This window comes from Grosmannia clavigera (genome assembly GCF_000143105.1).
Source record: "Grosmannia clavigera kw1407 unplaced genomic scaffold GCSC_97, whole genome shotgun sequence".
Taxonomy (NCBI): Eukaryota; Fungi; Ascomycota; class Sordariomycetes; order Ophiostomatales; family Ophiostomataceae; genus Leptographium; species Leptographium clavigerum.
Window position 1 is genome coordinate 392,728 of NW_014040560.1, and position 20,160 is coordinate 412,887.

Consider the following 20,160-nt stretch of genomic DNA (forward strand, 5'->3'; position numbering starts at 1 on the left):
TGGCGATAGCACGCTAGAACTTAGTGTATATTATCGCTAATCTAATTCGATTACTAATAATTTTACAGGGCGCTTAGCACATAGCACTACACTAACACTGCCGTAGTAAATACAGTAGCAATACATTACTAGCACTATACCCACCTTCCTATTTTGCCAAAGCGGTGAGAACGAACTTTTGGTAGGGACCTCCGTAGTCAGCAGAGATACCGAAATGATTTCCTCGTCAGAATGCTGCAGCGTGCCAATCAGGTCTAGATATGTTAAAGTGGGCCCACTTCCCGTTAGTTACATGTATGCTACTCCGTACAACCCCTCTAAATTCATGGATATTTTCGCTAAAGCCAATCTGTCAGCCTAAAGAACGCCCCATACTGGTGATTCAAGCCAACGCCATCCTCCATGACCGCCAGACTATGTTCGCCGCGCCCCCTGGTTCGCCAGCAGGTCCGCCGCCACGTTGCCCGAGTCGCTGCTGTGTCCCTTCACCCACCGAAACATGGTCGCCGTGCTCGCCTTGTCACGTGCGTCGATACATGTCCGCACTGCCCGGATGAGGTCCTGGTTCATGACCGGGTCACCGCCCCGCGTCTTCCATCCGTTGGACGCCCAGCTCTTGTACCATTCGCTCACACAGTTGATGGCGTATGTGCTGTCCGAGAAGATCCGTACCGGCTGTGACACTGGCACCGCCTGTAGCGCTCGCATAATCGCCGTCAGCTCTGCCCGTTGATTCGTCTGTGGCTCGCCTTTCAGCCGCTCTGAGATGTTCCTGTGCCGAGAGTTAGCCAAGCTTTCCGTCTGCCCGTGCGCAGCTGCTCACCTCTTGTCGCCATGGCCAAAAAACACGCCAATTCCGGCCAACGCCCCATGCTTCCCGTTGCCCAGGCTGCTGCCATCCGTGTATATATTCAGGACTGCTGCCGACGACACCGCCACAGCTGCGTTGCCCGCCTTCGTCCGCTTCGCTGGCGGCTGCAGAATCTGTGCCGCATCGTCCTCCTCTTCCTCCTCTTCCTCCTCCTCCTCCTCGTTATCTTCCTCCTCTTCCTCCTCGCTGGCTACGTCGGTGCCGTTGCTCGCCGTGCCGGGACCACTTAGAGCCTGCCGTGTGGCCACGCTGCCGTACATGCGGATGAAGTTTGCTGCCTCTGCTCGTGAGGGAAACTTCTTGTACTTGGGGCCCTTGGCTCCCCTGATGGCCCGTGACGCCGCCTCCCAGTCTGTATAGATGCCCGACTGGTTGCCAACCACCACGGCATAGAATCGGGGTTCGCCCTTGTCCTTCGCACCGCCTTCTGGGTTCTTCCCGTCAACAAATGCTGCCGCGTCTTCGCGGCTGATGAAACTCTTGTCTGGCGGTAGGAAGAGGGCAAACGTAAGCGTCTTGGAGAGTACAAAAGCGTTCACCGATCTGGCCGCATCGGGGACATGACTCTTACATTGTGCACCCTTGAAGCCAGCGATCTGTGCTTGACACTCGTGCCACGTCAAATAAATCCCCGGCCGCACGCCAGCTCGTACGGCGTAGTACTTTTGTACGTTTTTCTCGTCCATCTTCCGTTTTCTTCCTGACGTTGTGGAGATTGCCGTGCCAGTGGACGATGTCGAGGCCGTGGCAGAATGAGCTGCAGCTGCAGCGATCGTGGCCGCCTTCATTTTGGCAGGAGGCATACTGGCGATGCTGTTCGTGCTTTCTAGTGCTAATCGGTGTATGTTCGGCCACGAGAAGCTGTCGCCACGGCGCGTTACTCGTACGAGAAGACGCAGAAGACGACAGACAACGTTGTTGTCGTCGTCTTCAGCTTCGTCAATGACGCGCTTCTTCAATTTCGTGTCCCCTGTTGTACTGCTGTCTGTGGATGGGAAGATTCTTCGGTAACCAGCTAGAAGGACCTGCTGTGGGTCTCGTATTAATTGTGCTCCCCTTGTCGCTTTTCCTCTCCTTGTCCCAACCGGTCCGGAAGTCACGCTCACCAACTGGTAGACGGCGAGTTCCAACCTCCAAGCTGGCAGCAACCGTTTGTACCGGGCAGCTTCAGTGGCTGATGCACCCTTATGGCGCCCGTGATGTAGTAGCTGCTGAAGCTGTAAGGCGCAGGCTTGTGCAGGTCTAGCAAAATAGCACCAGCTCAAGCCAACAGGCGAGCTCCTGAACAGCAACCCACCAGCACTTCTGCGAGGGGCTGAGACTACCGTGACTGAAATTCTGAGAATTTCAAAGTCGGGCGAATGGCTGCCCGGTTTTTGTGAGTCTGAAGCTGCCACAGGCGAAGGAGCACGGGGTGCAAGTGCGCTCTTATTTTGTCAAAAAGGAGAGAAGAGGAGGAAAGAAAATCACTTTTGCAGGGGAAGCGAAGGGGGTGTGGAAGGCAATGGTCAGATAATATACCGCGGCAAGAATGAGAAGATAAAGAAGAAGACGGTGGAGGAGAACAAGGGGGAGAGAGAGGAAGGGAGGGGGGGGGTTGGTACGAAAAGCAGCAAATCCAAAATGGGAGGTTCACGGAAGGGTGGAAGGGTGGAGAGTTCTTAGTGGATGTTAGAGGGGGAGGGGGGGGGGGGGGGGGGGTGTGGAAAGACAGACGAGGGTGACTGAGATGGGGGGAAAGTGAGTGGAGGGCAAACCTTTGGGCAGACCTCAAAAAGCTCATCAGACCTGTTCCCGTGGTCCCTTACTTTTTCGGGAGCTATTTTGTGTCTCTCTATCACCGTCATCTTTTATGTATAGGATTTTTGGCGGCTGAAATTATCTTGTGGCTAAACTGTAAAGAGTCTTTCGGCAGAGTTCTCTAGCAGGCCCCCTCTTTCAGCCGAGCCAACAGGGAGACAAGCAAATGCAAGGAATGGGTTTTCGCTACAGCCCTTTGATTTTTGTCTTCAAGCCCCTTACTCTTCCTGTTCCCGCTGTGCAACTGCTGTATGCAGCCAGCCAGATTGCAGCTGGCCAGCCTTCGGTATCATCTAGACAGCTTGGGTATATTTTAAGGTACAAATGTAGTCCGGGGTAGCTCCTGCCATGGTGTCTGTGCGATGCGTCGTGTCTTTGCCGCTAGTGCATCGTCCTTCCCTCACTACGTTTCGCGGTGAAGAGCTTCTCATGTCTTGACCGACTTCGTGCCTTTCTTTCCGCTATTTTAGCCCGTCCCTCTCCGCCCATGCCTTGCTGCTGATAAACGCCAACCCAGAGGACGTACTCATGTCTCCACGGCTTCATATCGTCCATGATGTTGAGTCGTGCCATAACCCTGGGAATGAAGAAAACAATGTACAAATGAAAAGGCAGAAACCGGTCTTACTTGGGTCGCTTTACGACCCAACAGTATTTGTTGGCAGGATATGGGGCAACCGGGTACAACCTGAGATCAATCCCAATTGTTCCTGTCATCATGCATGGGTCCTAGGGTCCATCGCCAGAGGCTGACAATGGCAGTGCGACTCCCACTCCCAAGCCAGGAGACTCCAGTTCAATTCGCGGCGCCAGAACAGGCCCAGCCCATAAATGCCCTCTCCACTGCGCTCAATTTTCTCTTCCTGGGTCTGCCTAGCTGTTGGGCCACCACAACGTGTACTTGGTGCTGGAGCACGATCCTCGGCACTGAGACCGCCAGTAAGAGGCATGCGGTTGGCAAAGACCACCTTTCCCATGCGCGAGTGAAGAATCGCCATAGAACACATGGCGCACGGTTCATGGGTAACGTATAGCTCAAGACCATGGCAGAGGTAGCCGTCCGGGGTGGGATGCTCTTCCATGAAAATCTTCTCCTCTTCCTCCAGGGTCGGCTTATCCTGGAAGGGCTCGAATGCAAGCCGTTGTCGGTGGCCGACGTGCCCACGGTCCCTGTTGCGGCTCAGACGGTCACGCACCCGATCTTGGACGGCGCACTGCACCATTCCCGGAGTCTCCCTTGGCGAACGAAACTTCTTGTACTGGTCGTTGACTGGAGCTACATTTTCCTTGGCCCGTTCTGTTGGAACAACTGCGCTGTCATCGCTCGTGGCTGCACTCGTTCTGCGCTGGTTTCTCTTCTCAGCACGAACAAGCTTTTGGGCAACCATGCTGATAGCACGGAGAACGGCGTGTGCCATGGGGTTGCCTGTCTGAGAACCTTTCGGTTGCTGCTGCCAACGAGCGTCGCCAACGATTGCGACGAGTCGGGGCCCGTCGTTCCCTCTGTACACGATACAGGCGCCCAACGCCTCTCCTTGTCCAGACTCCTTAGCCTTTAAGGCAATGTCATGGGCAAGCGCCATCCACAGAGGCGCATCTTCGGCAATCTCATCGGTGGCCCGGGTCACCAGGCTAGGGTGTGGACCAAGCGGGTTGTTTTTCCGATACATGGTCGGCCAGAATTGTGTGGTCCATAGAGCAGCCTGAATTTGGGATGTCGGTGCCAAAAGAGGCACAGGGATTGAAGCAATAAACACTCCATCCTCAAATCCATCGACGTTTGACAGAGCTTCAGCCATCTCCTGCTGTGAAATGGTGGCCTCTAGGCCAAGCAGAACGTAAACCCAGTTTGACTTTCCTGTATGGATTTGTTTGCTCGTGGCATTGTCGTTCATAAACTGCGACTTCAAGTGAGCCGGCAGGTCGGCGGGTTTTGCGCAGCGCCGCAGGTGAGGCATGCCCTTAACAATTTCCTCTGGAAGCATGTCGCGCAGGAGGCTAAGAAGACGGCCAGTGTTAGAACGAAGAACATAAGCGAGGAGTTTGCTGTCCTCTTCTAGTCCGTTTAACAGCTACTGAGGAAATGAGCTCCCAGAGACCACGGAGAAACAAACCTAATGACAGCACTTGTTGATCGGATTGGGGACCGGGTGATCAAAGCCTGACCACACTGGTGGTCGTCGCGAAGTTCGAGCGTCGTCTTAAGCGGAATCAATACGCCAGGCTCAATGTGGGCCGGCACAAGGCTCCTAGTAACGGGGTCTTGGCCAGAAATGACCTTGTCTAGGTCCAGGTCTTGCGTCATGGTCGCAGCCTGGTCAGTTGATAGTGTTGGTCGATTGTATGCGTCTGTTCTACTTCCTCTGGTCTCCTGGTCTTCTGGTTTTGATCCGTTCAGGTTACCCTGATGCTGGATTTGTTTGGGGTTCTTTCTCTTATTGCCTTTGATGGTCCTTGCAAACAGGCCAGTGGCCAGAAAATGCCGACAAGGAGGCTGGCCTGGAGGTGGCGACCAGAACAGTGTAGTGCTTGAAGATAAGGAGGGGTCGCCGAGAAAGAGTTCCTAGATCTTGAACATGGCGGTTGCCTCTTCACGAAATCATGGAACTGATTGACCGTTATCGGTATTGTAGGCAGCCAAGATGCGGGGAATGTGAAGTTTAAGGCTGCAGGCACGGCAAAGAAGACGAAATCACGATGCCTCAACCGCAGGAGGCAAGCGCATCTGAGTCGGGTTGGATCGTGTCGCTTGGAAAATATATTAAATCCAGTATAGTCCCACAGTTAGAGAAAGAGCAAGCACCGAGGGCGGGTTTTTTCCTGTTTTCTTTGACTCGTGCGCCACTTGTTTCCAGGCTTGGTGAGTGTTTGGTATGCGCCTATCAGGTCAAATCCTTTGGCGATCTGATTTCAGATGAGACAGATATAGCAAGAGCAATTAATGGTATATGATTCTTTAAGGAAGCTGTGAGGCGGGAATGATAGAATTGGAAGGAGCACAATTCCACAGCAGCCAAGCATTTCTATCATGAAGCTTTTGGGCGAACTATTTTCGGGTTTTTTCGTGATGGTTGTGCATTACTGGTAGTAGGATACATAAAAGTGGGTCTGTCATTGGCTCTTTCCCCAGCTGTTCGCCTGGACTCATCGAGTACTTGACTGGTCAGCTAATCACGATTTATCGTAGTACGTACGCTATGCATCTTACTAGATAAAACCACATTCATTATCAATAATGCCAGCGCATCTTAGATTGTGAATAAGGGGCATAGCTTCATATGTTATACTCGGATTATGCTCTTCCAGTAATGCCAAGATTTCCAACTTGTCTTGACTTTTTCAATAGCCAAGAAAGAATGATTCGCTGCGTTTTATGTGTTTTTAAAAGGAAGGCGGCAGTTGCAGCCCCAACATGCCGCACCATCCGGCCCGAAGAGCTCTACGGAGTATGGAGTACGTAAGATAAATATCCAGCTCAACCTAACAGATATACGGACTTTGGTGTTCTCTTTCAGATTATGTCCGTCTGTCACTAGAGTGTCTGAGCTACAGTATCCTCGAACCTTCGGTAGGATAGGATTATACAAATCATGAAGAGAGATGGAGTATTTCACCATACCCGGCTTCCGGGGGCGAAGCTATGCTCGTAGATGTACTCATTTCGACGGTTGTTCAGGGTATGATTACACACTTGTCACCCTGGCTTGAAAAAAAAGATACGCAAATGTCCTTGAGAGTATCAAGTAAGTACTATTATATCTGTGAAGTCCAACTATGCGGCGCTAGCAAAGTGAAGAAGTCCCGAGAACATCGCGACTTTCAGGTAGTATGATTATTCCCCATTTTAGTGGTGTTATCTGCGGAAGCTCTGGAAGCTTTGGGCTTCGACGCATAGTTTTTGTTCAGCTGCTGCTATTTTTTAGCATATTTTGAAGGACTGGCCTTATGAGAAATACAGACTGTGCACAAAAACATACGTAGGGCACTATAAATAATCATAGCCATCGAGTTGCTCATAGAATGAAGGAAGTTGGAGCGCACTGCATTCAAGAGAAATGCGTACTGCGTATGAATATATGTCTCGACTCTTTAGGCCCTATTGTCAGAGAATGATACGTAGTAAACAAATGTATCCACTCCCAGAGTGAGTTGGTTCAAGTGAAGAACCACCAGCTCCAAGGCCGAAGCAATTATCACGAGCATGGCTATTATTAGTTGGCAGACATTTACGGCTGGTTTCTAATACGAGTAAGCAATTTTTGGAAACCGCAACCTACACCAAGTTTGGCATAACCCAATGTGAGGAATTGAATATGACATCAGAAAGCGTCTATATCCCCATGCAGGAAAAGAGTACGAGTTATGTGTTACTAATATCAAGTTTGCGCACACATTGCCACAATGCTGTGTCGGCCAAGATATGGCGCATGAAACCACTTTACGTCAAACGGATGTTGGAGGACCCCCTTGAAGAAAGAAGAACTTCGGCGAGCCATTACGAGGTGGGTACATAGAAGTGGAAGTATCATAATATCCTAGAAAGGCGATACGCTTGCTTCGGCCTTATATTTCGTGACCACGAGATGAAAACGGAGAGTATGTACGATGATATCGCAGAACAGGGGCTGAAAACGCAACCACGCATTAAATCAGCAAAGTGCGTTCACCTGTACTCCGTACGGCGTGGCGCCAGTTGGACTATAGTTACGAACAAGGTACCACGTACATAGTAAGATACGTACGTATATTCGTAGTCCCATTCTGCAGCTCGTGGCAATTTGAATGTGAGGCAGGGTTCATATGAAGTAACGTGATGGTTTGCAGCGATACTGTGGGTCTTAGGGCCTCTAATGCAATCTTTATTTCAAACAGGAATCTCCAGGACCCCTGCGTAAACAAAGTCAAGCCACCATGTAAGATACTGCAAGTGCCGAGACTGCCTTAGTTCTCTGCATAAGTATTCTCTCCCCGAGCGGTTTGTTAGATCTGCTTCGTGCCGCGTGGGGATGAAGATGGGGGGGTGATGGAGGTAAAGAGGCGAAGGCTTTCTGAAAGGAAGCGGCCGGGTCCTCCTGGAAAACATCGCAGTAAGACGATCGACTTCAAGTCCTACGAGGGTATCGCTTCTATTTTCAAGGCATGCGAGGTCCGTGGCTGGTGCGAAACGTGTGACGTTGTGGGAAGCCACGGCCGACAGGGAAAGCCAATAGCGGGGCCGAGTCCGAAATAGCTCTGGCAGACGTGAGAATCTGACTCATATTACGGCCTCGATTTGTGGAACAGCGCTGGGGCATTTGTTGTTCGTCAGTCGGCAGCATCCTCCCACACTCGCTGTACGAAGCACGACGTGAGTCCATTGGCCCTATAACGGGAAAGCAACGTGCCACCCATATACTGGCAGAGAGAAAGTGGGGGCTCTGGCGATGTCTGAGTCTCCAGACGTGCCCCATTCGGATAGCTCTTGGCTCTCAATCTCCAAAAGGAGGCTTGCTGGGAGCGCCAAGCGCCCTGTGAAATTTGAGCGCAACACGGTTTCGGGGAAGCCTGCAGGCGGCGACCAGACAAACGCAGGCCGTGCTTTCCGGATACGTTACCTGGACTTGCCGTTTGTGTATCCTCTTCCCCCTTTCCTCCTTTTCCTCCTTTTCTCTTTCCCCCTCCCCTTTCCCCCCTTATCCGCTTCTTGTCGAGGTTTGTTCGCTTCAATTTTGCCATATGGGATGCACCTGATAGTAAGCTGATTTGCACGGTCGTAATTTTTAATGCTCACAAGTTCTCGGATATCCGACTTGTGGGTGGGATCTGTCGTGGATGTTCCATGGGAGGGGAAAGCCGCGGCCATGCAACCCTCTCAAACACGTAAACTTCCCCCGAGAGAAACTCCGTTCTGTACTATGTAGGTGCAAGGAGGGGTAAAAAGCAGATCGGCGCACTTTTGGTGCCCGTTGCAGCCGTAGTGCCCTGTCCAGCAGCCTGGGTTCCTTTTTGGACTAACCAGGATGGCGCCAATGAGCGATCACGGGGCCGCCGAGCGTGGGAGTGGTAGGGTTGGGAAGGCGCTGTAGCTACGTACTGTACGCAGGAGCTTACCGTGGCGCACATTACCGAAGCTCGTCCTGCGTCGCAATTGGTTGCTTCACTCACCCCTCATACCTTTGCAGGTGAGGCTTCTCTTAAAGTGTTTCGCTGCTTGATTCCCCACCCTACTTAAAATATGTGCAGGTAGCATCTGGCGCTAAAGCATTTTAGGTTGCTCTCCTCCGACTTTCGCAGGTCGAAAGGCCCATGTAAAAGACGAGTGATACGAAAGAATACTCCGTAAGAGAAGTCAACATACGGCGCAACAGTGCGCACGCTACAAATCGAGCGCCTGGAAGATACACTTTCTTCTACTCGCTTCAGAAACCTGCTGTACCTTACTGTATACCAATATACCGGGCATTCTTGAGCGAGTAATGCTTGTAAAAGCTTCCTAATAACGCCTCCGTTGTATGCCACATCTTTTGGTCTTTACTACTATGTAGATGTCTGTGCCATCCATATTCAATAGGCGATTTTGGAGTCTCCGATTTGTAGCCCATACATAGTAAGACGGAGTAGTAGCAGTTACTAGGTGAGGATGGATTGGGGGAATGGACAGGTGGCGTCGATATTATGTACTCCGTATTCAAGGCAAGAAAGAACGACCGAGCTGGACCTATCTTATCGATGATATAATGACTCGCGCCAAAAAATTCTGCCCCAAAGTCACGGCCATTGACTATTTCCTACCTCTCCTTCGTCTTGATAGTTTTTACGGTAATCAAGTTAATGAAATCGGCCCTAGATTCTCTCTGTCCTGCATAGCAATTTCGTTTGTGTGTTTATCTGGTCTTGGCCTCTGTGAAGGGCGCTGCAGATCGCACACTTTGTACCAGAAAGGGTAACCGCAATTATACACCAGAAGCGCACAGCTTGACCGCAATACTCCGACGAAAGGACCAAGATCTAACACAAAAAGAAAGAACGAGGCGGTCAAGGAAAAGAAAGAAAAGAAAGGGCAGATAGGGACACAGGTACGCAAGAAACACCCGTCTTGACTGTTGCTTCCCGCGACTTAATTTCCCTTTTGTGTCTCTTGTTCTTTGTTAGCAGAATCAGCCAGCACAAATTCCCACATCGCTTTCTCGTTCTTTCTTGCCCTCCCCCATTTAGCTTCCCTTTCTTAATTATAACTATTTCTCTTCCCCGTTCCCCTTGCTCCATCCATACTCGACTTATCTCTTACATGACCAGCCAATAGCCCTCCTGCGACTACACAAACATCGCACTTAGTACATTTGCAGCGCGATTTGTACCAATCAAAAGCCGTCCTGCTACCATTGGTTGTGCTTTACGAGGGACCAGACTACGACGTATAAGAATAAAGCGACAGTACGATATTACAGTACGAATCGTCCAGCGCACGCAACAGCCCAGCGCACAGTACTCCGTACACCGGGCCTAATTAATGTGGCGATAATCGACAAGAAGACACCATTACAGACTCGCCGCAGTACCCGCCCAGAAGGCATCTTCTCTCAGAGAGTGCGCCAGCACACCCGACGGCGGAGACGGGCAAAGCCCCAAGGCTCCACCACCATACGAGTACTCACAAGTATCTCACTCGTATCTTACTTGAGGCAGACCCGCATAGCTCCTCCCCCTGTGACTCAGCCTTGGATAGGCCGGAGTCTCTGGAACGGATCATCACAGGCCCCCCAATCTCTCCTACTCCCCCCCCCCCCCTAGCTGTTCATGGCCGCATTTTCAGCGACTTCGAACGTCTATGACCAGACGAACCAGAAATCAGGTGCGGCAAACCAACCTAATATCCCTACTTCCTGCCAGCTTGAATATATAAGAGCTTCTGCGTCTCTTGTCTACACACTCCTATCTGCCTTCTGCCCCATCTTTCTGAAAGCCTTCTACATCTAACAAACTGATTGCATTCGACAAAACCTGTCAAGAGCCTCTGCACTATTGCCATCTTCCGCCTCCCCCCTCTCTGCACCGCCGAGTCTCACGTCCACCAGCCGTCACTAATTTGCGCCTACGACTCGTTCGTCGCCTTTCTTCTCTATCTAGTCTATCGTCAACCACGGTCTAAGCAGTCCTCGCTAGCAAAGCTTGCCATGAGCACACATTTCGCAACATCTACAGCCACCTCTTCATCCGCGTCGTCTCCCAAATTCTTGCCAGGCGACAGACTGCCCCCACCGCACCACCACGGATACAATGGCCTTTTGCCGCTGCCAGAAGACGCGGCATTCAGCCATGCACTCAAATACTTGAATTTTGGCACTCCTCCTGACTCGTACCCTGGCAGCGCGCCTAATGGCACCATCGGGCCCTTTACCATCAGACCTACCATCCCACATTATGAATCACCCTACGCTAGGAGCAACGCCTCCACAGCGCCCGGGTCGCCGAGAATGTAAGTGGGCTATGCTTGTCAGCTCTAATCCCCTTGACGGTTTCATTTCGATTTCCATACGATTTTCCTTTATTTTTGCATGTTTGTCTATCTAGCGCTTTGTTGTTGCTGGGCACTCCAGCCCGGGCTGTGGTCTTGGTCAATCCAGACTGGCCTATGGTAGTGCTTGCTTTGCGCACATGCATGAACTCATACGTGATGAAGACTCAACTGACAAGCTACGTCACACATAGCCCTCCACTGAGGCAGAACTCGGGCAGCCATACTCCGCGCGTTCGACCACATGCAACCTCGCTCAACATCCCGGGCATGACCCGGTCTAAGGTCTCACCTGACGGACGAATTCCCGACCGAGATGTCGCTTCCAAGTTGGTGATCATCATGGTTGGACTGCCTGCACGTGGCAAGTCTTACATCACCAAGAAGCTACAGCGCTACCTCTCATGGCAACAACACAACACTCGTATCTTCAATGTGGGCCATCGGAGACGTATCGCTGCCAGCATGGTGCCTGGGTCTTCCGGGTCACAATCTGAGCTGTCCGAAGACCGCCAAGAGGATCCTGACGAGCGACAGTGTAACGGCCATGCGGATGCACCCTTGCAACAGGCTGCTTCAATTCTTCTGAATGGCATACCGTCGGGTCCAAATGCCGAACCTACAACTCTTGATCTCAATATCTCCGAGCAAAGCTCTGACTTGGATGTCTGTCCGACGATTGCTGTCGGTGATGAGGCTGCGCAGCGCAAACAACAGGCACGAGTGGACCAGACAGCGGAATTTTTTGATCCGAAAAACGAATCTGCTTCTAAGCTGCGCGAGCAAGTCGCACTCGATACTCTCGACGACCTCCTTGATTACCTACTGCATCATAACGGCGCTGTCGGAATTCTCGATGCCACCAACAGCACTCTGCATCGCCGCAAGATTCTCGTCGATCGCATCAAGGAGCGTGAACCCAAGCTTGGCATTCTCTTTGTGGAGAGTATTTGCACAGACCAGAACGTAAGCTCCCATTTCCTCGGCCCGCGTACTATCATCACTAGCACGTCGGATATGAATGCTGATACTTTTGGTTAGCTGCTCGAAGCCAACATGCGACTCAAGCTCTCTGGCCCAGACTACAAGAACAAGGACCCTGCCAAGTCTCTTGAAGATTTCAAAGCCCGGGTCAAGGCTTATGAGAGCGCGTACGAGCCACTTGGCGAGTATGAGGAAAAACACGACCTCCAGTATATTCAGGTACGTCGAAAGTACAATGCAAGACGTGGCGGGAGGTATCACTCGTGGCTAACCTTCCTCTCAATAGATTGTTGACGTGGGCCGAAAGATAATCAACCATCGTTTGGCGGGTTTCCTCAGCAGCGGTATTGCCTCTTACCTCACGACGTTCAACCTCTCCCCAAGACAGATCTGGATCACAAGACACGGGCAGAGCACGGACAATGTGGCCGGCAAGCTCGGCGGCGATTCTGACCTAACGGAACGTGGCCACTACTATGGTTTGGCGCTGTACAACTTCATCACGGCAAAGCGCAAGGAGTGGGCAGTGGAGCAGGAAAGTAAGCTTGCGCAGGCCTCTTTCCCACCACAGCCTGGCGACCACACACCTCCGTACCCGGAGCTGAATCAAGTCTTTGACGAGAAAAACTTCTGTGTGTGGACGTCGATGCTCAGGCGGAGCGTGGAGACGGCAGAATACTTTGATGCAGATGATGACTACGATACAAAGGCTTGGGAGATACTTAACGAGCTCAATGCGGGAACGTTTGAGGGCATGACCTACGAGGAAATCGCGCTCAAGCAGCCAGAAGAGTATGCGAAGCGGCGTCGGGACAAGCTGCAATACATCTACCCGGGCGTTGGCGGAGAAGGCTATTTGCAGGTTATCAACCGGCTCCGCGACATGGTACGGGAGATTGAGCGGGTGACAGACCATGTGTTGATCATCAGCCACCGGTCTGTGTGCCGTGTTCTGATGGCATACTTTATGGATCTGACGAGGGACGATATTGCGGAGCTGGACGTGCCGCTGGGCATGCTGTTTGCCATCCACCCCAAGCCATACGGTATGGAGTTCCACGCCTACCGTTACAACGAAGCACAGGGCTGGTTTGATGAGGTGCGCGACTACAAGCCTCAGAAGACACAGGACCAGAACAATTGAGGCGGGTTTGAACGGAAAGCTCCGTCACACCAAGCAGCCGACACAATCCGGACACGACCGTTGTATTTCCATTGTGAGGAGCAGGGCGCGTCTCTGGAAGACGATAAGAGGTGTTGTACGGGGGGCATTTTTTCTCTTTTCTTTTCTTTCTTTCTTGTTAAATTTCCTATTTCGGCTCTTTGGTTTCCCCATATTCTCACCTTTTGCTCGAAACGAGACTGGACAGCGGATCGGTTGCGATAAATATTTTTTTTTCGGACAGGGCTTGCATTGATATATGCCGCAGAAGGCAATGGGAAAAGCCAGCGGCGTTCGGTCAGTGTGTCACATACTCAACTTCAGGCGTAACGGAATTTTAGACGGAGTATAGAGTCATTGATTGATTGATTGGTGAGCTTTTGCAAGAGTACATGGTCGCTTACATATTCTCTTACGTTAGCACGGGTTAAAGCCTCTGGTGCAGGATTTTGCCACCGGGTACGGAGTATGGGTGATAGGATTTATGGTGGAACTGTCGCAAAGCCGATTGGTGCTGAGAGAGCTAAATAATAGCAACATATTAGTGTATCGGTGCTTTCTTGGCGCGGTATGTTGGGTCTTTATTGTTGTCGTGGTATATATGTAGGGTGTGGGAGGCTGGGAGAATGCAGCGAGCGGGTTGATTTGGCTTGCAGAGAGAGAGAGAACACTGGCAATATCAGCAATCAACAACATCAGCAAACAGGGACGAGATCGACACAAGATGGCGGCAGGTCGACGGCGCAAGCCACAGGAGTTTTTGCTGGCGGACGGACGGCGAGTATTAGTGGCACTGCCAGAGGAGGCAGAGGTGCTGCGCGCAAAGTACAAGGGAGTGCAGCGGGAGCAGCAGGCGGACGGAGGGGGAGTACAGGTGGAGGTTGTGGTTCACGGGTCGGCAGAGCACCAGCAGTATCTCCAAGAGAAGCGGGACCATCAGCAGGCGCGACGGGAGGCGCTGCGAGCACAGCACGGATCGGCGTTCTTTGATGAATGGGACCGGGTGACGGCGGAGCTTTCGCAGGCGTCGGATGAGCTGTCGCGGCTATCGGACCAGTCAGCGAGTCTTGGGGAACACTTTTCCAAGTTTGGATACAGCGCGACGCTGCGGACATTTGGGGGAGACGAGGGCGAGGGCAGCGGACACGGGAGCCGGCAGATCAGCCGGTTGACATCGCGGGCGAACAGTCTAGGCAGCAGCTCGGGCGATGGCGAAGAGTCGGAGGAAGACAAAGTTGGCATGCCGACATGGCACGATACAAGCAGCGGCGAGGGGATGCGGATCTTTGAGCGGCCGACAGTGAAGCAGTACTTCCATCGGGGGCTGCTGTGGCGGGCGAGCTCGTTGACAGAGGTGCAGAGCTTCGAGTTGTTTTTCGACTTGATGTACGTTGGGATCATTGCGATCAACGGCGATCATGCGGCCGAGTCAGCAAACGGGTTTGAGCTGCTGCGATTTCTGGTGACGTTCTGTCTGAGCTGGAAGATCTGGAGCGACGTGACGCAGCTGGTGAGCTGGTTCCAGAACAACGACGTGATGAGCCGGGTGGCGCTGCTGTTCCTGTTCTCGTGCCTACTGGCGGTGACGTCGAACATGGCGCAGACGTTTGGGGGATGGGGGGAGACATCAGAGAGCTCGACCGGGTCCGTGGCGGAGAGGACGACGGAAGCGGGTGCAGAAAGCACGGAGTCACCAGACACATCGGACACGTATCGGGCGCTAGCAGCCTACTACGTGACGGCACGGCTGTTCATGGCGCTGTGGTGCGCGCTGATGGGGCTGCTGGTGCCGCTGGTACAGGGCACGATGGCGTGCCAGGTGGTGCTGTCGGTGGTGGCAGCGGCGCTGTGGATAGCGAGCATGCACCTGGAGCTGCCGGTGCGGCTGGCGTGCGTGTTTGTGGTGCTGGCGTTTGACCTGTTTGGCGGGGCGCTGGTGGTGGGCGCGTTCCGGTACGCGACAGGACACGCGCAGACGCGCGTGGGACGCGCGCTGGTGGCACGGGTCTTTGACTTTTACCCGGCCGTGAGCATCGAGCACAAGGTGGAGCGGACGAACGCATTCATGACGCTGGTGCTGGGCTACTCGGTCGTGGGGGTGTTGTTCCAGAACGGCCGCGGCTACGGGCTGCACGCGTTTCTGGGCAAGGCCGTGCTGGGCCTGGTGCAGGCCTTTGTGCTCAACTGGCTGTACTTTGACGTTGACGGCGCGGCCGCCGCGATCCACGTGCACGCGATTCGCCGCGGTGCCGAATCGGCATGGCTCTGGCAGAATGCCCATCTGCTCTTCACGTTGGCCTTTGTGCTGTCGTCGGCCGCTCTGTCGCGCCTGGTCGTGGCCACCGACTGCGCCAACGCGCCGCTCGACAGCCTCACACCGGCCTTTCAGGCCAAGGCCACGTCCCATCTCGGCCTCGGCCTGCGCCTCTACTACAGCACCGGTCTCGGCGTCGCCTTGGCGGCCTACGCCCTCATCGCTGCCACCCACGTCCACAAGGCCACGCCGCACTGCCGTCTGACCAAGCCGCTGCGTCTGGCCAACCGGCTAGCCGTCGCCGCCGTCCTCTGTGCCCTGCCCGCTGCCCGCCACCTGTCGTCGCTGCAGCTCGTCGCCATCGCCACCGGCCTGCTCGTCTGGGTTCTCGCATTCGAGGTCTGGGGCACGTCCGATCGTGGCGAACCGCTCTTTGCCCTGGATGTGGCCGCGGCCGACGGTCCGACGTCCTCTCTTCCTCGCTACACGGCCCGCTGCAGCGAGCGGCGCCTGCAACAGGCACTGCGGGCGGCGCGCGCAGACGACGAAGAGCAGCCCCAGGTGGATATCAACGTGCTGAGTCGGGGGGAGAAGCACGGGGCCGCTCTGATGGATTAGAGTAGGGGTATTATGAGAGGAAGTCGAGAAACGGTCATGGATACAAACTAGAAATGGAAGCCACGCACAAAAGGCAGGAACCCAACGACTGTAGGGAAAGTACGACTTGTTCTGTAGTACAATACTATCTATACACTTATAATTCCCTCACCTCTTCTTCTCTTCCTCTCTTCCCTCTTTTCCCTCTCTTCCCTTCTCCTACCCAGACCCAATCACTGCACCCATAATGGCAATCTGCTGTCCCCGCCGCCGGTCCACCTCCTTCTTGAGCATCACCAGACACGTCGTCACTGCCAGCACCACAAACGAGTCGCGGTCGGTCATCGTTGTGGTCGAGATCTCCTCGCCAGCTAACCAGCCGTGGTCCAGCTGAAGCCGGCCGCCAGAGCCGGCCGATGACGCCGAGCTGCCGCGGCTGCGCAGTGTCGCGCTGCGAATCAGTCGTGCCACCGGCCGTCGCGTGCACGGTGCTGTGTCCGACAGACGGTCCAGCACCAGCAGACTGTCGACCTTTTCGACCTTGCCACTTCTACTGCTGGCCACCAGCCTTTCTGCGCGTGATCCGTATCGCCACTCAAACGAGCCCAGCCGGGTGTCAAAGCCGTGCGCACGCCCAAACACCCGCCGGGACCGCACCGCAAACGTCTCGTCGTCGCCGCCCAGCCACACCTGCGGCGGTCGTCCCGGCCCGCACTTGTACGTTGTCCGGCTGAGCGTCTGCAGCAGCACCATGTCGACAACGTCGGCATCGACGCGGACATCGGTGGAGCTCCGACCGGCAGCCACCGCCCGCCACGGCGCGCCGCCCGCAACAAGCGTACAGTCGCCCGACCACTGCGACTGCCGCATCGACACAAAGGCCGGCCGGTGCTGGATGTCCTGCGGCAACCCCTCTTCGTCCACGACATACGTCGGGATCGGATCCATCCGCCCCGGGCCTGGCGCCGACAGCAGGGCCTTGCCGGCCGTCTCGATCTGCAGCTGCAATGTCGGTCGTAAGCTACGCGTCGGCGCAGCACTGTCCTGCTGGCCGTCGTCGCCGTCCCCGGTCTCGGCCGAGTCCGTGAGCGCCGCCACGTCGTCGGCAAAGGGATCGACAAGGCAGCTGGCGCTGTCAGTTACCACTGAACTTGTCATGATGTGCAGCGTGGTTGAAATGGCTGATAAAGGTTAAGGCTGTAAAGCCATGGCTGTCTGTCCACCATCAGTCGTCGGTCACGCTGCACGTCTCTCGCCTTTATATCTCCATCTTGATGCGAACTATGCGAAAGACAAAAGTCGCCTTGCTCATCTTACATCATCCTTTCAGCTCTTACTCAGCCTTGTCTGCAGTCAGGTTCTACTCTGATCGATGCAAAATACGGCCGCGCTAGCCTCATTCAGTCGCCAGGCGTCACAAGCTGCTCCACTAGGCGAACTTTCACTTCTGTCGAGAAGAGCCAACACCTGTTGGGGCCGCGTCCACTTGCCACCTGCACGAAGTAGGCGTATATTCGTTGGACGGCCAACGTCATCTAGCTTCGGCCAAATGCCCGGGGATTGTGGTCTAGCTGCACTTCTACCCACAACGGCCACTCGTTGTACAGCGCAAAGTCTGGTCTCACCAGCCGGTTTAAGTGCTTCAGCCATCGGAAGATGCCCATATCCATGCCGTGTTGCGTGCTCTCCTTCTGCGTCTGCTCCCCTACAAGCCGGCTGTCAAACGACTTCTCTGCGTCGGTGATTCGCACCATAATCTGCTTCAGTGCGATCCAATGCGTCGCCAGCAACACAAACACCGGCCGGTCCAGGTTGATGATCTGTCGAAACTGCTCGTACGGGAGCTGCATCCACCAGGCATAATGGCGAGTCACGGCCGCATATGCTGATAAGTCAGAAGGATGAGCGACAGACGAGAAAACAAAATGCAGAGGCACGCAGAGGAAACTCACATTCAACCGGAGACACCAACAGCGCCCTCGCAATTTGCAGCACTAGCGCATGATAGCTGATCGCCATGTCATCCCCTCGGCACAATGGCTCCAGCTCCTCCACGGCTGCCACGGCCGCCTCCCCCCATTGCCGCTCGATCGGCGGCATGGGATCCAGTGCCGGCTTCAGCATTTCCGCCTGCTCGTTGTTCAGCAGGTTGCGGAACAGCAGTCGGGCACCGCGTATGTGCATCTGGATCGCCACCAGCAGGATGCCTCGGATGAACGTCATATACTCCACCATGCCGTCGTCGAGCTCGACCGACTGGAACGTTAATGCGAAGCACGTTGCCATCAGCGCATTGCCCTCCTCAAACAGCGGATTGCTCGAGCCGCTTGCACTCTCGTCCCACGTCGTCCTCGGTGGCGGCTGTGACGCTGCTCCGGAACGAATAGAGTGTGAAGTAGAGGACACCGACGATACTGACGAGGACGTCGTTTCTAGATTGCCATTGGCTTTGTCGGTGCCATGGGCACCCTTCACGGCAATTGTTCCGCCTGGCGGCAAGCAGAGAGTCGCCGGGATCCGCTGCTTGGAGACCGGCGATAGTGCTCGCTTGATGGCGCGGATTGCCTTGAGCCGGTGGTCCATAGCCGCTGCCACGAGGCTAGCGTCAGTCTGCATCAGGTCGGACGCAGCCAGGCCGAGGAGTGCATGCATCAGGTAGTCATACTGTGGAAAGCAACGTGAGCAGAAAGAACAAAATCGCAGCAACAGCATCAGAATGACTCACATTGTGTGACAGACACGGAATCTCGTGTGTCCAGAGCGTCTCGTTGCCCAGCGGCTGATGAGGGCAGCAATGCACCAGAAAGTGCTGGAAGAAGCGCATGTCCTGCAGGCTGAAGAGCGGGATCTGATGCTGCGGTTGGTGGTTGACTAGCGGTGATGCTGGGTACTCGCACTGCAGGCCCGTCTTGACGCAGTGTCCGCAGGACGGCCGCGTTTCCTGGCACTTGATACGGCGCCGCTTGCAATTGAAGCATCCGCGCCGCGATTTGGTGTGGCCGCGTCGCTCGAGTCGCTTGCTGAGAGACGTTGGTGACGCTGCCGAATACAGCTCTTCGGACTGCCGGCTGACAACAGCGGCAGCGGAGATGCGACGAACTCGATCGGCATCTGGAGACGACAGGCGACCGGGAAGAAGCTTATTCGTTGTTATTGTTGTTGTCGTCGCCGTCGCCGTTGCCGTTACCGTCTTCTTTGAGACCTTGGAGGAGTGCGACGGCAGGATGACCGAAGGCCTGAGCGCTGCCGAACCAGACGGGTAGGCATAGGCATGCACCAAAGGCGACACCATGGCGCCCGTCGAGGCCAGCGAGTAGGCCACCAGGATTGCACCGGTCGTCGTTGGTGTTGTCGTGGGCAGCAGGCCACTGTCGACTGATACCGCCGAGGCCACGCTCTCCTCTGAGGTCAAATATGTCATGTCATCAAAGCTGTCTTCCTCCCGGACGTGATGGTGCTGGTGGTTCTGAAGTTGTCGTGGTTGATGCTGATGCTGATGCTGATGCTGATGCTGATGCTCATGATGCTCGTGATGCTGCTGATGTTGAGGCTGTTGATACTGGTAGCCGGACAGAGGCTGAAGGCCCCCAACGCCACCGGTCACGTCCCCTGTCGGCATAAAGGTGCCATAGAAATCGAACTCGGGAGTCGACAAAGCCGAGTCGCCAGCACCTAGCGTGTCGAACTCAAGATGGCCAAAGTCCATGTTGTCGGAGTCCGGGGTAACAACAAAGAAATCCCTTCTGTTGATGAAGCTGGAGAAGGGTCAAAAGAGACCAGACGAGTCCACAAAATAAGAACGGGGAATAGGCCAGCAGATCAGGGGAGGGGGGGCCGGGGGGGCCAACGGGCGATCTTGTTGGCAGTTGTCGAGCCGCTACAACAGTACAAGCGTTCAGCTTAACGCTCAGCCTGTGGAAGTGCCCTACCGGGAAGAAGAAAAACCAAACCCCGCAGACCAAAGATATAAAACCGCGCAGTCAAATTCGGCCTCGCGT

General features: G+C 54.3%; 5 protein-coding genes across 5 annotated transcripts; 2 read left to right on the forward strand and 3 right to left on the reverse strand.

Annotated features, from left to right (window-relative positions):
- Nucleotides 1-414: 414 nt before the first annotated feature.
- CMQ_4489 (ribonuclease) lies at nt 415-4,976 on the reverse strand (the record flags this gene model as incomplete). Its single annotated transcript, XM_014312645.1, has 6 exons — nt 415-772; nt 824-1,856; nt 2,021-2,088; nt 3,198-3,248; nt 3,446-4,669; nt 4,786-4,976. The coding sequence occupies 6 exons, from the start codon at nt 4,974-4,976 to the stop codon at nt 415-417; spliced, it is 2,925 nt and encodes a 974-aa protein (XP_014168120.1).
- Nucleotides 4,977-10,824: 5,848 nt separating this feature from the next.
- CMQ_4542 (fructose-2,6-bisphosphatase) lies at nt 10,825-13,293 on the forward strand (the record flags this gene model as incomplete). The annotated part of the gene is made up of 4 exons (XM_014312698.1): nt 10,825-11,126; nt 11,360-12,131; nt 12,207-12,368; nt 12,436-13,293. The coding sequence occupies 4 exons, from the start codon at nt 10,825-10,827 to the stop codon at nt 13,291-13,293; spliced, it is 2,094 nt and encodes a 697-aa protein (XP_014168173.1).
- Nucleotides 13,294-14,035: 742 nt separating this feature from the next.
- Nucleotides 14,036-16,183, forward strand: CMQ_4276 (uncharacterized protein; the record flags this gene model as incomplete). Its single annotated transcript, XM_014312432.1, has 1 exon — nt 14,036-16,183. The coding sequence occupies one exon, from the start codon at nt 14,036-14,038 to the stop codon at nt 16,181-16,183; it is 2,148 nt and encodes a 715-aa protein (XP_014167907.1).
- A 47-nt stretch (nt 16,184-16,230) lies between these two features.
- On the reverse strand, nt 16,231-17,320 carry CMQ_4558 (uncharacterized protein; the record flags this gene model as incomplete). The annotated part of the gene is made up of 2 exons (XM_014312714.1): nt 16,231-16,271; nt 16,405-17,320. 2 exons carry the CDS (start codon nt 17,318-17,320, stop codon nt 16,231-16,233), a joined length of 957 nt encoding a protein of 318 aa, XP_014168189.1.
- A 377-nt stretch (nt 17,321-17,697) lies between these two features.
- On the reverse strand, nt 17,698-19,868 carry CMQ_4592 (c6 zinc finger domain containing protein; the record flags this gene model as incomplete). Its single annotated transcript, XM_014312748.1, has 4 exons — nt 17,698-18,047; nt 18,115-18,826; nt 18,888-19,564; nt 19,760-19,868. The coding sequence occupies 4 exons, from the start codon at nt 19,866-19,868 to the stop codon at nt 17,698-17,700; spliced, it is 1,848 nt and encodes a 615-aa protein (XP_014168223.1).
- Nucleotides 19,869-20,160: the final 292 nt, after the last annotated feature.